The 20,075-nt window shown below is 43.4% G+C and overlaps 1 protein-coding gene across 1 annotated transcript in view; it reads right to left on the bottom strand.

The window, feature by feature from the left end:
* Pygo1 (pygopus family PHD finger 1) overlaps positions 1–18,923 on the bottom strand; it is a 20,432-nt gene extending 1,509 nt beyond the window's left edge. Inside the window, exons 1-2 of the mRNA XM_028771410.1 lie at positions 18,813–18,923; positions 1,589–1,674 (exon numbers count right to left, since the gene is read on the bottom strand). Of these exons, the coding sequence (XP_028627243.1) occupies positions 1,589–1,674; positions 18,813–18,861 (135 nt within the window). The 5' untranslated portion in view covers positions 18,862–18,923. The remainder of the gene's footprint in view (positions 1–1,588; positions 1,675–18,812) is intronic.
* Positions 18,924–20,075: the final 1,152 nt, after the last annotated feature.

The raw sequence follows: 20,075 nt of genomic DNA, 5'->3' as shown, positions 1-20,075 counted from the left end.
TACTGCTCTCCCAGCTCAGTGGTCAAGAGCACTGACTGCTCTCCCAGCTCAGTGGTCAAGAGCACTTACTGCTCTCCCAGCTCAGTGGTCAAGAGCACTTACTGCTCTCCCAGAGGACCCAAGCTTGGTGCCCAGCAAAGGTCCACCACCATCTACAAATCCAGCTCCAGGGGATCTGACACCTTTTTCAGGCCGCCGCCAGCACAGGCGAACAGGCCCACGATACAAAACACGCTTTCTCATTTAGGAATGGAGATGAGGCACGCTTTTCTAGCTTATAACCCTTCGCTTGTTCAAACCTCAGTGAACTCAGCACTGAAGAGCACTGGCTGCTCCTCAGGACCTAGGTTCCAGTCCCAGCACCCATGTGGTGACTCACAACTGTCTGTAGTTCCAGATCCTGGGGATCTGATGCTTTCTTTTGGTCTTCATGGGTACCAGGCACGCATGTGGTATACAGAGATATATGCAGAACATCATTCATACATGTAAAATGAAAATAAATCATTTTTAGGGGCCTACCACAACTTTCATGTATGTGCTTGCCTGCAGCTGCATTCTCTTAAAACACTGAAGTGTGCCAAGCAAAACTTTTTTTATACTCAAAGAGTCTCAAAGCTAGATAATGATAAACAAATTTCAAGTGTTTGTTATAACGTCAAGAGAGCCATAATTAAAGCATTCTCAAAGCCCTAATCTCTACACAGCTAATGGTTACACTTCAGATATAACAGATAGTGACCAAAATGGAAATAAAAAATAATTTAGTTTCCTATCAGAGTAACCCACACTCATTCTCAGCAGAAGAGCGCTTCAGTTTACAGCAAATAAAACCATAAGGCAGAGTTGGAAAGATGATTTGTGGTAACAACACTTGCTGCTCTCACAGAAGGTGGGGTTTAGTTCCCAACACCTGCAGGCACTCACAACCAACCATCTGTAAGCAGTTCTGGGAGATTCAACGCCCTCTTCTGGCCTCCATGAGCACTGCATGCACATGATACATGGACATACATGCAGGCACTCATATACATATAAATAAACAAACAAACACAAATGGCTGTGTGTGTATTTATTATAGCCACACGTTACAATAAAGATTTTCACTATAGTTACTTCTTGATAGCTACACAATATTGATTGCCATAATAACAGAACAATTACTCAAGTGAAAATTATTTTAAAATCTTTAAATGGAACTACAGGTTAGACTAACAAACAGCACATTGAGTGCAGAACTCTCCATTAGGCTATGAAGCAGAAAGGAAGTAAACCACATGGCCAAAGGTAAACATTCACATACCCTCTTGATTACCCCAAGTGAAAATTGTTACTAAGGAAAACATCGGGGCTCAAGACACTGCTCAGTGGTTAAGAGCACTTAAGCTCTTCCAGAGGACCTGAGTTCAGTTCCCAGCACACATTTCAGGTGGCTCACAACTGCCTGTACCTTCAGGCTTCCTGGGTTCCTGCACATACACACACACACACACACACACACACTTGCTTTAAAACAAACAAATAAATGAACAACAACAAAACACCAGATCTTAAAAATAAAAATAACTTTAAAAAAATGTCAACTTACCTGTGTGCTGGCCTTTCGTTTTTTCTTATCTGGGCTTCCTAGTTGTATATTGGTCCCTCCTAACCCATCCAGTCCACTGTCACCACCTACAAAACAGTAAATCCTAGTAATATTCCCACTTGGAGGTGAAACATCTTCACAGATCTCACTGTGATATGATTAAGGCAGGATACAAAGACAAGGATAATTACAGGGACAGGAAACTGGAAGGGGAACCTTCCCTAGGAATCGAGCATAGCAACTGGTGAAAGCAGGCTTCCCCCGGCAGCACTAAACCTGCAGCTCTCTGGGACTCAACCCCTTTGTTATTGTACTCCAGCAGCCCCTGGTTTCCCCTCATCAGAGTATAATTTCACCCAGGGAATCTCTGGAGCATCCTATAACTTCACTTAACAAAAAGTGAAGGCAAAGGGATGAACAAAGGTTTCTAGTTAACCTTTCGAGACATAACTTGAGAGCCACTCAAAAATGGTTTATGTAACTAAAGCAGAGGTAATGACTGCACTGTCTTGAGAAGCACACACCTTGGGCATGTCGTCAGTTTTTTCTGAACATCTTGTTTTTTTCCCTAACTTTCACAATTCAATTCTACATTAAGATATCTTTAATAGGGGCCTGGAGAGATGGCTGAGTGGTTAAGAGCACTGACTGCTCTTCCAGAGGTCCTGAGTTCAATTTCCAGCAACCACATGGTGGCTCACAACCATCTATAATGAGATCAGGCATACACACAAGGAGAACACTGTATATATAATAAATAAATCTAAAAAAATATGTCTTTAATAAAGTCTCCAACTCTGATTCATGCTAACTAATCCTGAAATTCATTTTCATCATAGAAGCCACCAATGCCAGTGTGGCTTTAAGTCTAGGTCCCTAAAAGATTAAGGAATGGTCACTGAGGCCAATAAAAAAGATCTACTTTCTTTATCATTTTTGTTTTGTCCTTATGATTATTTTAAGTGTGTATAAGATATATTTATGTGTGTGGGGATGGTGTTAGTAAATGCATGGCACAGGGTGTGTGTGAAGGTCAAAAAACAACCTGAAAGAACTGGTTTTCTCTTTCCACTGTGGAATCAGGGGATCAAAGTCAGGTTGGTAGGTTTTAGCAAGCGCCTCTCCCCACTGAGCCATCTCACCAACAACCACTATCTATTATATTTAACCTGTTGTATTATTTTCTTGTGAGAAAGTGCTTGCTATAACTTGAAAGAGGCGAGGCTGAGTGTTCAACTCAGTGTCAGAGGCTCACTCACAGCTGCTTGGCCTAGGCACTAGGTCACCAAGGCAGGGGTGGGGGAAATGTTACACCTCAAGGAAAACAAGATGCAGAAAGCAATTAAGAAAGAGAGGACCAGGTACAGGTACAGCTCTTTTTTTTTTTTTTTTTTTTTTTTTTGGTTTTTCGAGACAGGGTTTCTCTGTGTAGCAGGTACAGCTCTTAAAGGCACAGCCCTTTAGCCTCAAAACAGTACTCTCAGCTAGGGACCAAGCGTTCAGCACAGGAGCCTAGCCATACAGCATCTAAATCTTGGCGTCTCCGAGGGCTTAACTCTACAAGATCGTCCCTAACTTCATTTTTCATTGTTCGCTAAATCCTGAATGTGGAAGTTGTTTCCTGAAGTCACGTCTCCGTGGCCCTTGTAGTTCGATTTTTTGGTTAGCATCCATCCTCCCTCCCTCCCTCCTTCCCTCCCTCCCTCCCTCCCTCCCTCCCTCCTTCCCTCCCTCTCTCCCTCTCTCCCTTCCTTCCTCCCTCCCTTCCTGTCTGACTTTGTTTTTAATTTTATTTTTAGATAGTGTCTCAGGCTGCCCTTAAACTTACAATCCTCAAACTTCTAGCCAGGTGGTGGTGATACATACCTTTAAACTCAGCATTGAGGAGGGAGGCAGAGGCAGGGGGATCTCCGAGTTCAATATCCTGGTCTACAGAGTGAGTTGCAAGACAACCAGGGCTACACAAGAAACTCTGTCTTAAAAAACAAAAGAAAGAGAGAGAGAGAGAGAGAGAGAGAGAGAGAGAGAGAGAGAGAGAGAGAGAGAGAAAGAGGGAAAGGGGGAAAGAGGGAAAGAGGGAAAGAGAGAGAAAGATAGATTGACAGAAACCATTCAATACAATGCTATTAACTGAAATCAGAAGTACACCAAAAGACCACATCATGATACAGCAAGATTTCTACCAGAAATACAAGCTTTACTCAACAGATGATAATCAAGCAACAAAATAAACTATTTTAGTATAAAGAAGGAAAAGCCCCACATGATTGTGTCACAGATACAGATAAACATTTAACAATCCTAGAATCTTTTCATGATTTAAAAAAAATTTCAGCCAGGCCATACCAGAATTTGGAGTCTGAGGTAGGTTTCAAGCCAGCCTGGGCTACAGAGAGAGGCAAACAATGGAGGAGAGCTTTCTCTTTGTTTGTGTGTTTGTTTTGTTTTTGTTTTTCATGAGAAAATAAAGAATGGATTGTGTGTGTAGCCCTGGCTGTCCTGGAACTCACTTTGTAGACCAGGCTAGCCTTCAACTCACAGTTCGTTTTTAACCTTTCCTCTCTCCTTCCATAGACATGACTCTTATTAAAGTCTCACTCTGTTATTATAAACAGTATGACCTCATTACAGTTCAGTGGCCAAAATTGGCATGCTCAATTTTCTTTTAAGATTTATTTATTTTATATGAGTACACCATTGCTATCTTCAGACACATCAGAAGAGGGCACTGGATCCCATTACAGATGGTTGTGAGCCACATGTGGTTGCTGGGAACTGAACTCAGGACCTCTGGAAGAGCAGTCAGTGCTCTTAACCACTGAGCCATCTCTCCCGCCTGGCATGCTCAATTTTCAATTGTGGCAACTCTGCCTCTGAACGAGTTTTCCCCCTTTATTCTAAGACAAATTTTTTATATCTGAACTTGCTCTCTCCTCCTCTATTTTTTCCTCTCTGCACCTCTCCAGTGCAGCCCTTACATGTGGATGTTTAACATCCAGAAGACTCCTATCTATAACCAACAGCCCGTCCATCCTAATAGGGTCAGGAACTTTCTCTGTATCCGGCTGTCAAAGTCTAATTCAGTTCCCCATACTTTCCTTATCCATCGCTCCTTCCCAAGCGCTTACCCCCATGTCTGTTTTCTCTATAACCAAAAGGAAAATTAATGTAAAAAGTGGCCAGAAACTTAACGAGGTTACTCATAATGGTCTTGCACACGGAACGAATGTGGGCTGTCCTAACTGGAGGTCAGCTACTGAATTACACTCTCCCTGGCCACTTTGGGAAGTGCTGGATGCGGGTCCCACCATGACCACTAGACTATCATCCTCTATCACCTCACCCATCAGTAACTGCTCTCAGTCAAACACCATTCATACCCCTTATTTCCCCACCATCTTTCTCTGGGGTACACAGACTGATTCAGTTTCTCAGGGACACACTTTATGGGCACACTGTATTCCTTACACTGTGAAATACCCTGACACTGAGCACCACCACTCAGTCCTCATGTCAAACATTCACAACCCCTCCATCCTCTGTGGCACTCAAGTTTTCTGCTGGCTATTCACTTGTGGTCTGGGATTTGTGCCCTGGTGTTCCTTTTCCCAAAACTGGGGACAGTACCCAGAGAAAAGCCCTTGCCCGCTCCCATCACAGAGTTTAAACTGGTGTGACATGACAAATGAATGGTTCAGGCCTTACCCCTTCTTGACCACCTGGGTATAACCTGGAACAGCAGGACTAGCCATACCCCTAACTGCCCACTGTCAGTTTTTCTCTGAGTTCATTCAGGATCTCCTACAGGTGGCTCAGATGATCCTCACCCTCCAGGGTCAAATAGGCTCACTGGCTGCTGTAGCACTACAAATCGTTAAGGATTAGATTTACTAACAGTGAAGAAGGGTGGTCTTCGCCTGTTCCTCAGGGAAGAATGTTGATTTTTATGTCAATCAGTTGGGTATAGAAAAAGATAAGATCTGACAACTCCAGACAGAGCTCCAAAAACACATAAGGACTAGCTCACTGCATCTGGACAGTGGATCACTGACAGTCCAATATGGAACCGGACACTGCCTTTCTTAACCCTCCCTTTTCCTTCTTTTCCTAATTCTACTAATTGTACCATCTCATAATCTGCTTGTCCTGATTTCTTCATCAACAGATCTGAAAGATTTCTAACCAGATTTTTAACTAGTTGCTATTATAGGACTATCAGCTCCTAAATATAGGACCAGAGGCCTATGGCCTCAGATAATAGCATGACACTGAAGGTCAAGTTTGCTCCAAGAACCTAGGTGCCCCCAATCAGCATGAAGTAGTCTAAGGATAACCTGATCCCTTTTCCTGACCCCTGATTGTTGAAGTTTGGTCTGTTACTACGTATTGTAATGCTAAATTCTAGACCCAAAGGTCTAGGCCTCTGAGTGAATTTTGTTATATAAACCTTGTTCCTTGATTTTAAACTATTGGTTAAATAAAATTGGCTACAGCCAATTACTGGAGAAATTAGAGGTAGGTGAGTTTGTAGTGACCTGCTTGGAGGAGAGAAAAGGAAGAACCAGAGAGAGGAGGAAGCCCCCATGAGGGGAGAGGAACCATGAGGACATGGCCAGGAGAAACAGCAAGTATCTGGGGTACACTGCTGGGGAGATAGCCAGGTCATCAGCAAGAAAAGTAGATTAGGGGTGACCCCCCAAATAATTGTCAAAGCCAAATAAAATAACCATAGTCTGAGTCTCATTTATTTGTAACCTAGTTGGAGATAAGCTTAAATCGGTTGTACATTTTGGTGCCCAAAGTGGGGCACGAACCTATGACCGTGAGATTAATAATCTCTTGCTCTACCGATTGAACTAGCTGGGGTGGGGCTAACACAGCACAAGATACAAACTAAAAAGTCCCAAGAGTGTAACTGATAAGGTGTTGAGTTTCAAGAACAATAAAAGAGAAGGGAAGCTAAATATTAAAAAAAAACATAGAAAATTTTAATTTAAATGTAAGAAAATAAAGTCTTTAGGGAGAAGTTTCGAAATTATAAAAGAAAAATGTCTTTTATATTTGGGATGGAGGGACATAATAATACAATGCTTCTGAATTCAATATGATATTGCTTTGCTTATCAGCATACAAATGGCTACTTTCTTCAATGATTACAGTTTTTTATATCATCTTTGGGAGAAATCAGAACAAGACAGACTTCGAGAAAGAAGAGCCTGAGAAATCAGATACTAAATTAGAGACCATAAAACAGAGGTTAAAGGAATCTTTAAATCAAAATCTTTAAATCTCAAAACAATCCAATCTGGAACTTACAATAACATAAAACAAACAAACAAACAAACAAACAAATCCCCATAGTTCCAGACAGGAAGGTTTCACAGGGGCTTGAGAAATTAGAATGGAAGTCCATAGAGATGCAATATATTGAACTAAGAATACAGATTCTACTTATGCGGAACTTAAGGAAATGCTAAACAACGAATTGTGTGCTTCATTTTATAGAGTTTGGAGAACTGAGATACGTATACATGTTGATACATCATATAGTTGATATATATTTGGAGTCCCAATGGACTTCTGCCTTGAGTTCTGAAGGGTAACTATGAGATTGCATATTTATTAGAGACGATGGTTACCTTGGAGATGCCTTTACAGATTAAAACTGATGATGCTCAGACATACATGTCCATTAAAATACAACAATTTTATGGACATTACTGCATGAAGCCTATTCTGGAGATAGCTTACTATCTGGTCAAGCCATTATAAGAAGACCTAACAGGATTTGAAGGAAATGCTCATAGAACAGAAGGAGTATCTGATATCTCCAAAAGATAGTTTAAAATGTGATTTGTTGACTTTAATTTTTTTAAAAGTCAGTGATACAAATAGCACAACTTCTAAAATACACTGGATTTTAGAAAGAACTGCTAAATTAGATCAGCCTATAGAAGTCCTAATTCCAAAATGAAAGAAAGGAAATTGGTATGTTGGGGATGAGATTTTACATTTCTTCTGACAAGAAAAGAAAAGCTAGATCTTCCATCCAAATTATTGAAAATAAGATTTGACCAGGGAAAATCTCCTTAAGATCTTAGCTACAAACGAAAAGAGGGAGCCTGGGAAGATCAATAAGACAGGAAATGCATGAGATGACCCTGCTATGTGAGAACAGCTCTGAGACAGAAACATAAAAGAAGTCTTTGCATGGCAATAGATCACATTTACTGCAAAATCCTCAAGACTTTTCATACCATTCTTTTAAATGTTATAAGTAAAAATTGATATTACAATCTGATATAATCCAAACTAACTTTTAAAGAAAGAAAGATGTCTTTCATCTGCTCAAAGAGCAGAAAATCATCCTTAACTGATCTGTGTGTGCTGCACATTCCATACAAATGTCTTTATAGAACTATGCAGTGCATGTAAGGGGTTTGTATATTGCAGAATGGAAGTTCAGGAGGGTTAGCCCTGACAGGATTCATTCACCCTTGGGGATGCTAAAATGCTGAAAGCTGCTGCTCCAGCTCCCTGCTTGATTCTACCTCAGCTGCTAAATGTCAAAGCCAATAAAATAATCACAGTCTCAGTCTCATTTACTTGTAAGCTAGTCAGGGATACACTTAAATTGGTTGTACTACACCTGATTGTTTGTTACTAATAAACAACAAAAAAAGGGGGAATGTAGGGTAAAATGTCAGAGCTCACTTCCGGGTTTGAAAACCCACCAATCCCTGAGCTCAAAAATTCACCAATCCTTGGGCTCACCCCAAGATCAGGACTTGAAATCCTACCAATCATTACCCTGGAAATCTAGGAAAGTCTGCTTGAAAGAAAACCTGCCTCCAGCTCAGTTCTTTGCTGCTTCTCACCTGAGCAGGGGCAGCCACCCTCTGTGTCTTTCTCATTAAATCTCTTTAAGTGAGGTTCGTTGTGCAATGTGATTTGGCTCCCAACTGCAAGGATACATTTCCCCTCAGAGCAGCAACACTTACTTCCACTGAGAAAGCCCCTCCCCTCAGAGCTCTGATGCTTACAACAATGCACCACAGTAAATAGCCCCCGTCCCAGGAAATATCTTTTTAAAATCTTGGAGGGCTTGTGTTGGAGTAGAGCATTTGCCCTCATGTGCCTTACACCCAGGTTTGATCCTCAGACCTTCAACCCTCTCCTCCAAGTCAAGGCAGGAGTGCCACCCCATGTAACAGCATTTTCTCAGAAGTCTGGGTTATATTCCACATGCTTCTTTCTTGGAGTTCAAGTATTTAGTAACCCCAGCCTTGATTGGTTTGTCTGAAAGATTCAGAGATGGAGGTTGTCTCCAATAACTGCCACCTCCGTGAAAATTCTAATATCCTACTGTGACCACTTACATCTGCCATGTGTTAATGACTGTCCCCAATCAGACATTGACTGAGAAGCATCTCAAGTCCCATCAGCCAGTCACAATCATGAGGTTAACTCACCTCAGACACCCAGCTTGCTGTCGATGGCTCTATTTTCCTTCTGTGTATACAGATGTACACATAGTAATACTTTCATAAAATCAAGACACTATTTTTTAATGTTTAATTTTTAAAAATTTTAAATTGTACACAGGGTTTTGTTGTTGTTGTTTTGGTTTTTTGCTCACATGCTCTGTGTACCACATGCCTGCAGTGTGCACAGAGGCCAGAGGAGGCCGTCAGATCCTCTGGAACGAAAGTCCCAGACAGCTGGGAGCCCTCCTGTGGGTGCTGAGAATCCAACCTGATCCTCTAAAGAGAAGCCAATGCTCTTAACTATAGCCACCTCTCCAGCCTCACAAGACAATATTTTTGAAGAAACAGCATTAAAATTTGAAATTCACTGGCATTTCATAGAACTAAAAGAAAGCAAACCGTAGTGTTTTCTTCATTAAGGGAAATTTTCTTTTTCCTTTTTGTTTTGTTTTTTTCCTTTCCTTTCCTTTTGAGATAGGGGCCTGTGTAGCCCAGGCTGGCCTTTAAGTCACCATGTAGATAAGGATGGCCTTGAACTTCTGATCCTCCCATCTTCACCTCTCTACTGGGGGATCACAGGCACATGTCATGACTCTGAAATTATGCAATGCTGGAAATGAAGTCTGGGGCTTCCTGCACGCTAAGAAAACACTTTTGTTAACTGAGTCACATTCCAGTTCAAGAGAGGTTTTTTAAAAAATCCTGTAGGGCAGAGGTTCTCAACCTTCCTAATGTTGACTCTTTAATATAGTTCCTCATATTGTGCTGACCCAACCATAACATTATTTTTGCTGCTACTTTATATATTATTTTTGTTGACACATTAACTACTGTAATTGTAATGTTGCTACTGTTGTAAGTTGTAATGTAAATATCTGTGTTTTCCAATGGTCTTAGACAACTCCTCCAACCTGTGAGACCCACTGCTCTACGGATTAAGAAAGAACACTTTGGCCAGGTGGTGGTGGCGCACGCCCTTGATCCCAGCACTTGGGAGGCAGAGGCAGGCGGATTTCTGAGTTCGAGACCAGCCTGGTCTATAGAGTGAGTTCCAGGACAGCCAGGGCTACACAGAGAAACCCTGTCTCGAAAAAAAAAAAAAAACCAACAACAACAAAATGAAAGAACATTTTGAAAAAAAAATTACCTTAGGGCTGGAGAATTCATTAGTTAAGAGCACTGGCTGCTCTTCCAGAGGACCTGGGTTCAATTCCCAGCACACACAAAGCAGCTCACAGTTGTCTGCAACTCCAATTCCAGGGGATTTGACACCCTCACACATACATACACTCAGGAAAAACACAAATGTACATGAAATAAAAATTAATACGTATACCTTCAGGCTGGAGAGAGAGCTCAGCGGTTAGGAGCACTGGCTGCTCTTCCAGTGGTCCTGAGTTCAATTCCCAGCAACCACATGGTGGGTCACAACCATCTATAAGGGGATCTGGTGCCTTCTTCTAGCCTGCAGCCATATATGCAGCAGAACACTCATACATTAAATAATTAAAAATGTAAAAAAAAAAAGTCCACCTTCAAAAAAATGTGAACACTATAAAAAGAGATCATTAAGTTTGGAAAGTTATATTCTGTCCTTACTCTTTATTTCTTTATTTAAATGGTGCTGGGATTGAACTCAGGGCCTTACACATGCTAAACAAATATTCTACTCTGGGTTTCGTTTCCAGGATTTTTTTCATTTTTAGATGCACTCACTCTCTGTTTTGGAAGCTGAAGATATGATTTTATATCTCCTCCTACTTTTGCTTGTCTTTTAAAAAAATTTCATTACATTTATTTATTAATTTATTTATTTATTCATAAGCTGGGTATGGTGGCACACGCTTTTGACCTCAGCACCAGGCACATACATACATGTAGCATATATATATATATTACATACATACATACATACATACATAATAAAAACATATCTTAAAAATAAAAATAGCCGGGCAGTGGTGGTACATGCCTTTAATCCCAACACTCTAGAGACAGAGACAAGCAGATATCTGTGAGTTCGAGGCCAGCCTGGTCTACAGAGCAAGTTTCAGAACAGATGCAAAAAAATCCTGTCTCAAAAAACAAAACCAATTTGTTTATTTATTTATGTACTGTGGTGGTGGTGGTGCTGGTGTGTGTGTGTGTGTGTGTGTGTGTGTGTGTGTGTGAGAGAGAGAGAGAGAGAGAGAGAGAGAGAGAGAGACAGAGAGAGACAGAGAGAGAGACAGAGAGAGAGAGAATGAGAATGTGCAGGCAGATATCTGTTTGAGGCCAGCTTGGTCTACATAGTAAGTTCAAAGACAGTTGGGCCTACACAGTGAAAACTCATCTTGGAGAGATGGTTAAATGGTTTAGAGCACTTGATTTTGCCAAGGATCCATTTTGCCATATGATGGCTCACAACCATTTGTAATCCAAGGGACCCGATGCTGTCTTCTTAACCACTGAGCCATCTCTCCATCCCACCATCAATGTCATAAATGTAAGCCCTACTGAAATAACAACTAATGGCCAGGGTGACTGAGAGAAATAGGGTCATCCATTTGAATCAGCTGGCAAAGCACTGGCACTCAGTTATGGTAGCTGACACTGTAAGCAGCTATACAGATGGATACATATGTACAAAAGGGACCCAGGACTTTGCAAGAACCAAAGAGAAACATCATCTGAAGAATCGGTTTGGGAAGGGTTAGGAAGGGAGTAGGTTCAAATAAGGAGACTGTGACCATATTGTGTGCAAACAGAGGACACATTTCAGCTACTGGAAAAAAGAGCACCCTGTATATCAGACTGACACTGTTACTGTTTGAATGGAAACATCTCCCACAGGGGCCCATTGGTTTTGTTCTGAGACAAACATGTAGCTGACTTCATGGGACTCAAGATTCTCCTGCCTCAGCCTTCAGATGGTTACAGGTTTGTGCCACTACGCCCAGCTTGTGTGCCATTCTAAAGGCAGAGGAGCCTTAAGGGAATGGGTTTACTGGCACAAGTAGATCACTAGAGGTTGACCTTTTAAGAGTATACTTATTTTTGACTCTGGACTAGCTTTCTCTGCTTCTGTCTGTAGTCAGATGACCAAGCCTCCACCAGGTGTGCCCATTACTGTCCTTTCCCCAATATGGAACCGGAAACCGTGAGTCAAAACAAACCTTCATCCCTTAAAGTGTTCTGTCAGATATTTCTGTCATACAACCAAGAGGTAAAACACATAAATTCCAGTCAACATGTTAAAGACAGAATGCAGACAGCTGGAGAGAGGGATCCACAGTTAAAGCACTAACTGCTGTCAGAGCACAGGAGTCTGAGACCAGTGTCTACATGGGTGTTATAAATGCTAGTAACCCAAGGTAGACAATGCTCCCTTCTGGACATTTAGGCTCCTGCATAGGACAGGCATTAGAGAGAGTGTACAACACACACACACACACATACACACACACGGATAGTGGGTAAGGAGAATGGAGAGAGTGAGGGAGACCGAGACAGACACACAGAAATAAATCTATTATTATTATTACTATTATTATTTTAAAATGTCCCATCTGGGCAAAGACCTTGAATTCCAGCACTCCAGAGGCAGAAGGGTGGTAGATCTCTGTGAGTTCAAGGCCAGCCTTGGCCTTATCTAAACAGCATTCCAGACCAGCCAGTGTTATATAATAATACTGTATCACCTGGGTGGTGGTATGGCATGACTTTAATATGAGCACTCAGGAGGCAGAGGCAGGCAGATCTCTGTGATCTAAACAGTACATTCTAGGCCAGCCAGTGTTAATATAATAAGACTCTACTAGCCAGGTGGTGGTAGCACACACCTTTAATCTTAGCACTTGGGAAGCAGAGCCAAACAGATCTCTGTGAGTTTGAGGCCAGCCTGGTCTACAGAGCTAGTTCCAGAACAGCCAGGGAAAAACAGAGTAATACTGTCTCAAAAATACAAGCAAAAAGACTCTACCTAAAATAATAATAACAACAACAAAACCACACAGGGAGCTCAGCAGTTATGAGCCCTAGCTGTTCTTTTGGAGAAACTGATTTCAGTTCTTGGCATCCATGTGCTGACTCACAACTGCTTATAACCCCAGTTCCAGGGAATCCAAAGCCTTCTTGCCTCTGAGGCCTCCTGCACACATGTAGTGCACATAAATTCACACAGATATGCATGCTTGCACATAATAATGCATACATCTTCTGAGACAGTTTCCTTGTATAGTCCTGGCAATCCTGGAACTCACTCTGTAGACCAGGCTGGCCTCGAACTCAAAAAGATCCACCTGCCTCTGCCTCCCAGGTGCTGGAATTAAAGGCATGTGCCACCAAGTTTATTCTTTTAAGAAAGAATAAATGTTCTTTAAAACACCGAGATTCATCTGTGTGCTCCTCATAAGTGCACTCCTCTTCCCCTGCGTGTGACAACCTCCCAGCATTCCTTCTGACGGCTCTCCCACTCTGCTTCAGTCTTCTCCATCTGTCTCCCAAATGTTGCATTTTCAATGCTTGTGACCTCAAGGCTCTTCATTCTCTCAGGTAAGCTTGTGTGATCCCAAGATACTAATTAAGATTCACCTGTTTACCTATGACTTCCAGGTCTCTACTTCTGACATAAGCGACTGGCTTCAGTTACAGCCCATGTCAGGTATGTTCTCTGCATACACTGGAAAACCCTGGGGGTTGGGGAGTGGGGTTGAGTCAACAGACTTAGAGCCAGACACAGATTCCTGATGATGTACTGAGCCATACACAGTCCAATGTTAAACATGGAAACCTTTCTCTCCCCTGTCCTTCTACTAGCTCTTCTGCCCGTATTTTTTCCAATTTCAATCCTAACCCTACATCCATCCCATTGGGCTTTTACTAGATATTGCCTATTGGTAACATCTCCTGTTAGTACATTATAGGATTTCTTTGTTATTTCTCTGAATATCACCATGTCCCTTATGTTACTGCTAACTCTGGTAAAAGCATCAATATTCACAATTCCTTCTTCATCTCTGAATTTGTTTCTCTTCCTCTATTCTTTTGGGGTTTTCCCTCAAGATTAAGCCTCCATGGGAATTCTTTTTTGATGTTCTTCTTTTTGTAGAGACAGGGTCTCATCTATGGCAGACTGGCCTTTAACTCACTATATAACCATGGGTGACCTTGAAACACCTCCCTACTTCCTCTCTCTTTGGTTTTTTTTTGAGACAGGTCTCTCCATTAATATCCCTGGCTGTCCAGGAACTCACTATTTAGACAGAGATCAACCTCCCTCTGTCTCGAAAGTGCTGGGGTTAAAAGCATGTGCCCCTCATGCAGTCTATCTGAAGCTAGGTTCAAATCCAGGGCTTTCCTCATTCTAGGCAGACATTCTACCCAACTGAACTACATCCCTAGTCCCTCCCAAAGTATTTTTAAAAGATTCATTTAGTTTTATTTTATGTGTGATTGTTTGCCTACATATTTGTCTTTGCACCATATGCATGTATCTGGTGCTAAAGGAGGCCAGAAGAGGGCATTGGAGCCCCTGGAACTGGAGTTACTGATGGTTGTGAGTTGACAGTGGGTATTGAGAGTTGAACCTGGGTCTTCTAGAAGAGCAGCCTGTGCTCGTACTACTAAGTCATCTACCAAGCCCCATGGGAATCTGTATTTTAATAACAAGATATTATGATGCCTTTTTGTATCTTTTCCAATACAAGGTCTCACTAAGGAATTCTGAACTGTCCTGAAACTCACTCTGTAGACCAGGCTGGCCTGGAGCTCACAGAAATCCACCTGCCTCTACATCCCATGTGCTGGGATTAAGGTATGATGTTTTTGACCCATAGAGCATGCTACAGCGAAGTCCTCAGTCAATGGCATCTCATTTTTATCAAACCTGAGTTCTATCTACTGTAGTTTCTCTCTCATTCATTCATTCATTCATTCATTGTGTGTGGAAGAGTAGATGTTCCATAGCATACACGTGTCAGTCAAAGGATAAGGTTTTAAAATAAGTTTTCTTCTATTTAGGGGTTCCCTGAACACAACTCAGGTCACCTGGCTTACAAAACAAACACTCACCTGCTGAGCCATCTTACTTACTTTTTAAAGAGATTTGTTACTATTATTATTTTAAATCATGTGTACATGTGTGAGAGAGAGAGACTGCAGGTGGCCCTTGGAAATCAGAGCCATTGAATCCCCTGGAGCTGGAGTTTGAGACCCTTGTTAAGCTATCCAACATGGGTGCTGGGAATTGAACTTGGGTCCTCTGCAAAAGCAGTAAGTATTTTGAACTACTGAGTGCTAAGCCACCTTTCCAGACCCTATATTACCTTCCTTCCTTTTTTTTTTTAAACAAACAAACAAACAAACAACAAGGTTTCTCTGCATAGCCCTGGAACTCACTATGAAGACCACACTGACCTCAAACTCAGAGACCTGTCTCTGCCTCCTGAGTACTGAAACTCTTTCTTAACAATTCATTTAAGGTTCTGGAGAGATGGCTCTGTGGTTTAGAGCACATACTGCTCTTGCAGAAGATGAGAATCTTTTCCTATCACCCATATCAAGTTGCTCACAACTGTAACTTTATCACCAGGGCATCATATGCCCTCCTAGTTTTAAGATTACTTGTACTCACATGCACAGGCACCTCACCTTCACATATACACAATTCAAAATGAAACAAAACTCCTTTAAAAACAATTCACTCTAATTGAAATATATGTATATATGACATACACACATATGTATATAAATCTTATCCTAAGTCAGGAATTTAATGAAACCTTTTAATACACATGAAAACACACAAAACCACTCAAAGGTCTACCAGGAAGAACAAGTGGGCGAAGACACCCTGAGAAGCTGGCTCAGGAGTCTATACCCACAAAAGCTGCATCTTGCAAAGAGTCTCAGAAAAGTATATAATTTACAAAAAATGTTCCGGGGCAGCTAATTTCAACAGTATTGTTCTTCAGAAAAGCTCAGAGAGAAGCAGGGCATGCTTGTTCGTGCATGCCTGCAATTTCTGCCTCAGAAGGCTGAGGCAGGGGTCTGCCTGGAATTTGAACCAACTGGAACACATAATATGAGCCTATTTAAAAAAACAAAACAAAACAAAAACATCCAGGCATTGGTGGTGCACATCTTTAACCTCAGCACTTGGAAGGCAGAGGCAGACCAATCCCTGAGTTTGAGGCCAGCCTGGTCTACAGAATGAGTGCCAGGACAGCCAGGGCTATACAGAGAAACCCTGTCTCAAAGACAAAACAAACAAACAAACAAACAAAAACCCAAACCAAAGCAAAACAAACAAAAAGAACCCAAAACTTTTATGGATTACGAACCAATCCAAAAATGTATGGAAAAATTAATGTTTGGAAATGAGTTATTATAAAGATACTCTGCATGATGTAAAAATATTAGCTGTGTATTTTTGGATTTAGGTCTTAGAATATTCTTGAGCTGAAAATTGAGCCAACTCTTTACTATTGACATGGCTTCAAACACACCAATATAAAGAATCATCCATGGTCTTGGCCACACTATCAAATACTAATGCATTTTAATTAACATTACATTTGGTTAGGACAGACAGCTAACTAAGATCAATGATACAAACTGAGAGCTGTTGCTTTTCTGTTAAACCCGAAGCAATTTATAATAACAGGCAAACTTCTGTTGTAAAAAATCTCAGGAGACAAGTGTGTCTCAGAGGGTCTATTCCTTAATGGCTTTGACAACTCATAATCACAAACAACACAGCATTACATATTTCACCAGTCAGAATATTGTGGTACACATCTTTAATTCTAGCACTTCCTGCAAAGGCAGGCAGATCTCGGTGAGTTCCAGCCCAGCTGGGTCTATATAGTCAGTTCCAGGATAGACAAGGCTACACACAGTAAGACCCTGTCTCAAAACAAACAAAACAATAACACCACAACAAAAATTCACCAAATGAAAGGTTGTTGGGCATCAAGTCTTTAAAAGTGATGCTCTGCTCTAAGTTACAACTTTTGCTTCAATAACTAAAATGTCCATTTCTCCCTTGCTTCCTGTTTATGTGCATGTGGAGGCCAGAGGTGGGTTCTCCATTGCTTTCCAACTTATGTATTCCAGCAGGGTCTGTCACTTGAAACCCAAGCTGAGTCAGAGTCTAGCTTGCTCTGGAGTGACTGGAGAGCCACCACACCCACCACGTGGCATCTCCCTGGGTGCTGGGAACCTTTGTTGGGCAGGTGCTTTACCCACTGAATTCAGATCTTCACCTTTGTTGGGCAGATGCTTTACCCACTGAACTGAACCATCCCCCAAGCTCTAGAAAAAGGGGCTTCTATGTAAACATTTGAGAGAACATCTTCTGGATGCCACCGCATTGGTGTCATGAGGCAGTTCAGTTATGTGCATTCTGAAGTCACATTGAACCGAAACATCACGGGATGTCCGTAGTTGTATAAGTCAAATAGAAATTTGCCAATTTGAGGCACCTTATCCTTTTGGGGGGTTTTGGGGGTGGAAAGATTATGAGTAGCCTCCCTGCTTCAGCCCTCCCCCTCTCAGTCTTATTTTCTACACAACACTCAGGCAAACCCCTTAGAAACCCAATACTGCTTTTCTGAAAAATTGTCCAGTTCCCATCTTAGAGTAAAAGACAAAATCTGTCTGTCTGCCTTCCTTCTTTCTTTTCTTTTTCTTTTTCGACAGGGTCTCAGTATGAAGCCTTAGCTGGACTGGAACTCACTAGTATAAATCATGCTAGCCTCAAACTCACAGACATCCACCTGCCTCTGCTTCTGCAGTGTTGGAACTAAAGGCCTGCCCACCTGGCAAAAGGCAAAGTCTTAATGACTCTCAATACGACAGGGATTGTGCCGTCTTCCTTTCAGCTCATCTTCCAGGTGAGCCTTTGATCACTTTCTATACACTCCAGGCCCCTCCCCATCGGTCTTTTCTACTCCCATTCCCTACTTTGGTATTTTGCACAGTACTTAACCATGTATATTGCTTACTGAGTGGTGCATTCCTGTATGAAGAATATCTACGTTCTTTATTCACTGTTTTAACCTGTGCTAAGAACAGTACCTAGTACATAGTACATGTTCAAAAAATATTTGCACAACGAACAAACTTTGGGACTCCCAGACTTAGAAACCCATCCAGAGCTGGAAAAAAGAGCTGGCAGGTATCCCCATATTCCCAGATGGAATTTGGTAGTGTGTATGTGTGTGTCTTTTAAACTTACATGTAGTACCTTTTGTTCAGTACATCCTTCTCTCTGATTTTTCTGAGACAGTAAGGCATTCACATTCCTCACTAGTTTGCAAGGAAGAAAACCAATGATGCAGGAAGCTGATTTTGTATGATTTGATTCTTAACCTTATTGGTTAATAAAGAAAACGCCTTCTAAATGTATCTAGTTCCTCTCCCTAAACTAAAGGAAAATATAATGAATATGTGTTTGCCTTTTGGACGGAGGTGATTCCTTCCTCAAAGCGCCTCAACTCTCTGGCAGTGCAACTTAGTTTTGTGGGGGGTGGGTATTGTTCGCGGGTGTCTCTTTTTCGCCCCGAAGTGTCTATTGTGCTGTGTGGTGAGAAGCAGGAGAGGAGCTGGGTAGGAAGGGATGCTGAGCGGCAGCGTAGGTCTGCACACAAAGTGAAGACCCTGGGAGCCTGGGGCCGCGCACTTAGGCCTGGACTGCCCGGGTAGCTTCCCCATGGGCCCGCGATCCCCCAGTCCTCCCAACCCGGCTCGGTTACCTCTAACTCTCTTCAGCGCGATGGGCTCCTTGTCCTGTTCCGCTGACATTACCGACCGCGGCGCATGGCTCGCCCCCGGGCCGCGGGAAGCCGGTGTCCTTGATGCGGCGGCCCCTCCTTCTCTGGGTCCTTCTCCTGGTCCCTGGAGTCCTCCCGCCCCAGCTCGGAGCCCAGGCCGGCCGGGCCGCGGGCCGACTTTGAAAACTTTAGGAGGCAGCCGAGGCCTCGGGGCTCCGTGCGCTCCCGGGGCTCAGCCGGGCTCCGCCGGGCTCAGGGCCGCGGCCTGGGGGCGGCGCCCACGCCCGGCCGGGAGAAGACGAGCGCCCTTGGGCCGCGCTGCGCTGCGCTCCGCCCGCGCGCGGGGGAGACGCGGCCTCCGCGGACACAAAAGCCCCCGGCCTGCAGCGGCCGCTCGGGGGACGTGATGCGGCCCCCAGGCCTCCCCGCCCTGCCTGTGCTCCACTGCCCAGCACGGGGCCGGGCTTCGGGGGCGGGGTCCCAGGGCGCGCTGAGCCCCGCACCCTCACCCGCACCCGCACTGGGCCTCGGGGCCGCGGCCTCGCTGGAAGGCTGCGCTGCGCTCCGGGGCCGTGTGCGCCAGGCCCTACACTCACCCCGCGCCCTCCAAGGCCCAGTAACCCCGGCCCTGCGTCTCCCGCCCGCGCCCTGCAGCTCCGGCTCCGCGCTTCCCGCTGCCCTCCAAGGCCCAAGACTCGCTGGTTCTGTGCAACCTGTGCCGGGCGCAAGGGCGCAATGTCCTGCTCCGCGCTCCCCGCTACCCTCCAAGACCCCAAACCCTCCAAATCTGCGTCCAACTCCTCTGCACCCCAGGCTGCTCTCTGCCCTCCAGGCTCCAGGACCCCGGGCTCCACGCTCTTCTGCACGCCCAGCCTCCCCGAGGAAACAGCAGCTCCCAACTTCATCCCAGCCACCGCAGTCATCTTGGCCTCGCAGTCAGATTTCAGAAAAACTTTGTCAGAGAAAGCAGTATGGTTATGGGTGGATGTGGACACACCACTCTCCCCGTGCCCGTGGCTTGAACTTGTGTTTGGAATTAACACCAGAAGAGAAGTGGGACAGGTGACTTCGCATGGACAAGTTATAGCGAGAGTCCCCCATCCCAATCCAAAGGGGAGTGTAAGTTAGATTCGAGTAGTGGTCCACATTCTTTCATTGAGCTGTGTGACCCGAAACAACTGAGGCACTCTTGAGGTTCATTTTCTGATTTATAAACTGAGTAGGACTTCATCTCTATGATGTCTC

The sequence above is a fragment of the Grammomys surdaster genome, unplaced genomic scaffold, assembly GCF_004785775.1.
Source record: "Grammomys surdaster isolate TR1022 unplaced genomic scaffold, NIH_TR_1.0 206, whole genome shotgun sequence".
NCBI lineage: Eukaryota > Metazoa > Chordata > Mammalia > Rodentia > Muridae > Grammomys > Grammomys surdaster.
Note: the sequence above shows the minus strand (reverse complement) of the source record. Positions and strands in the feature narration are given on the sequence as shown.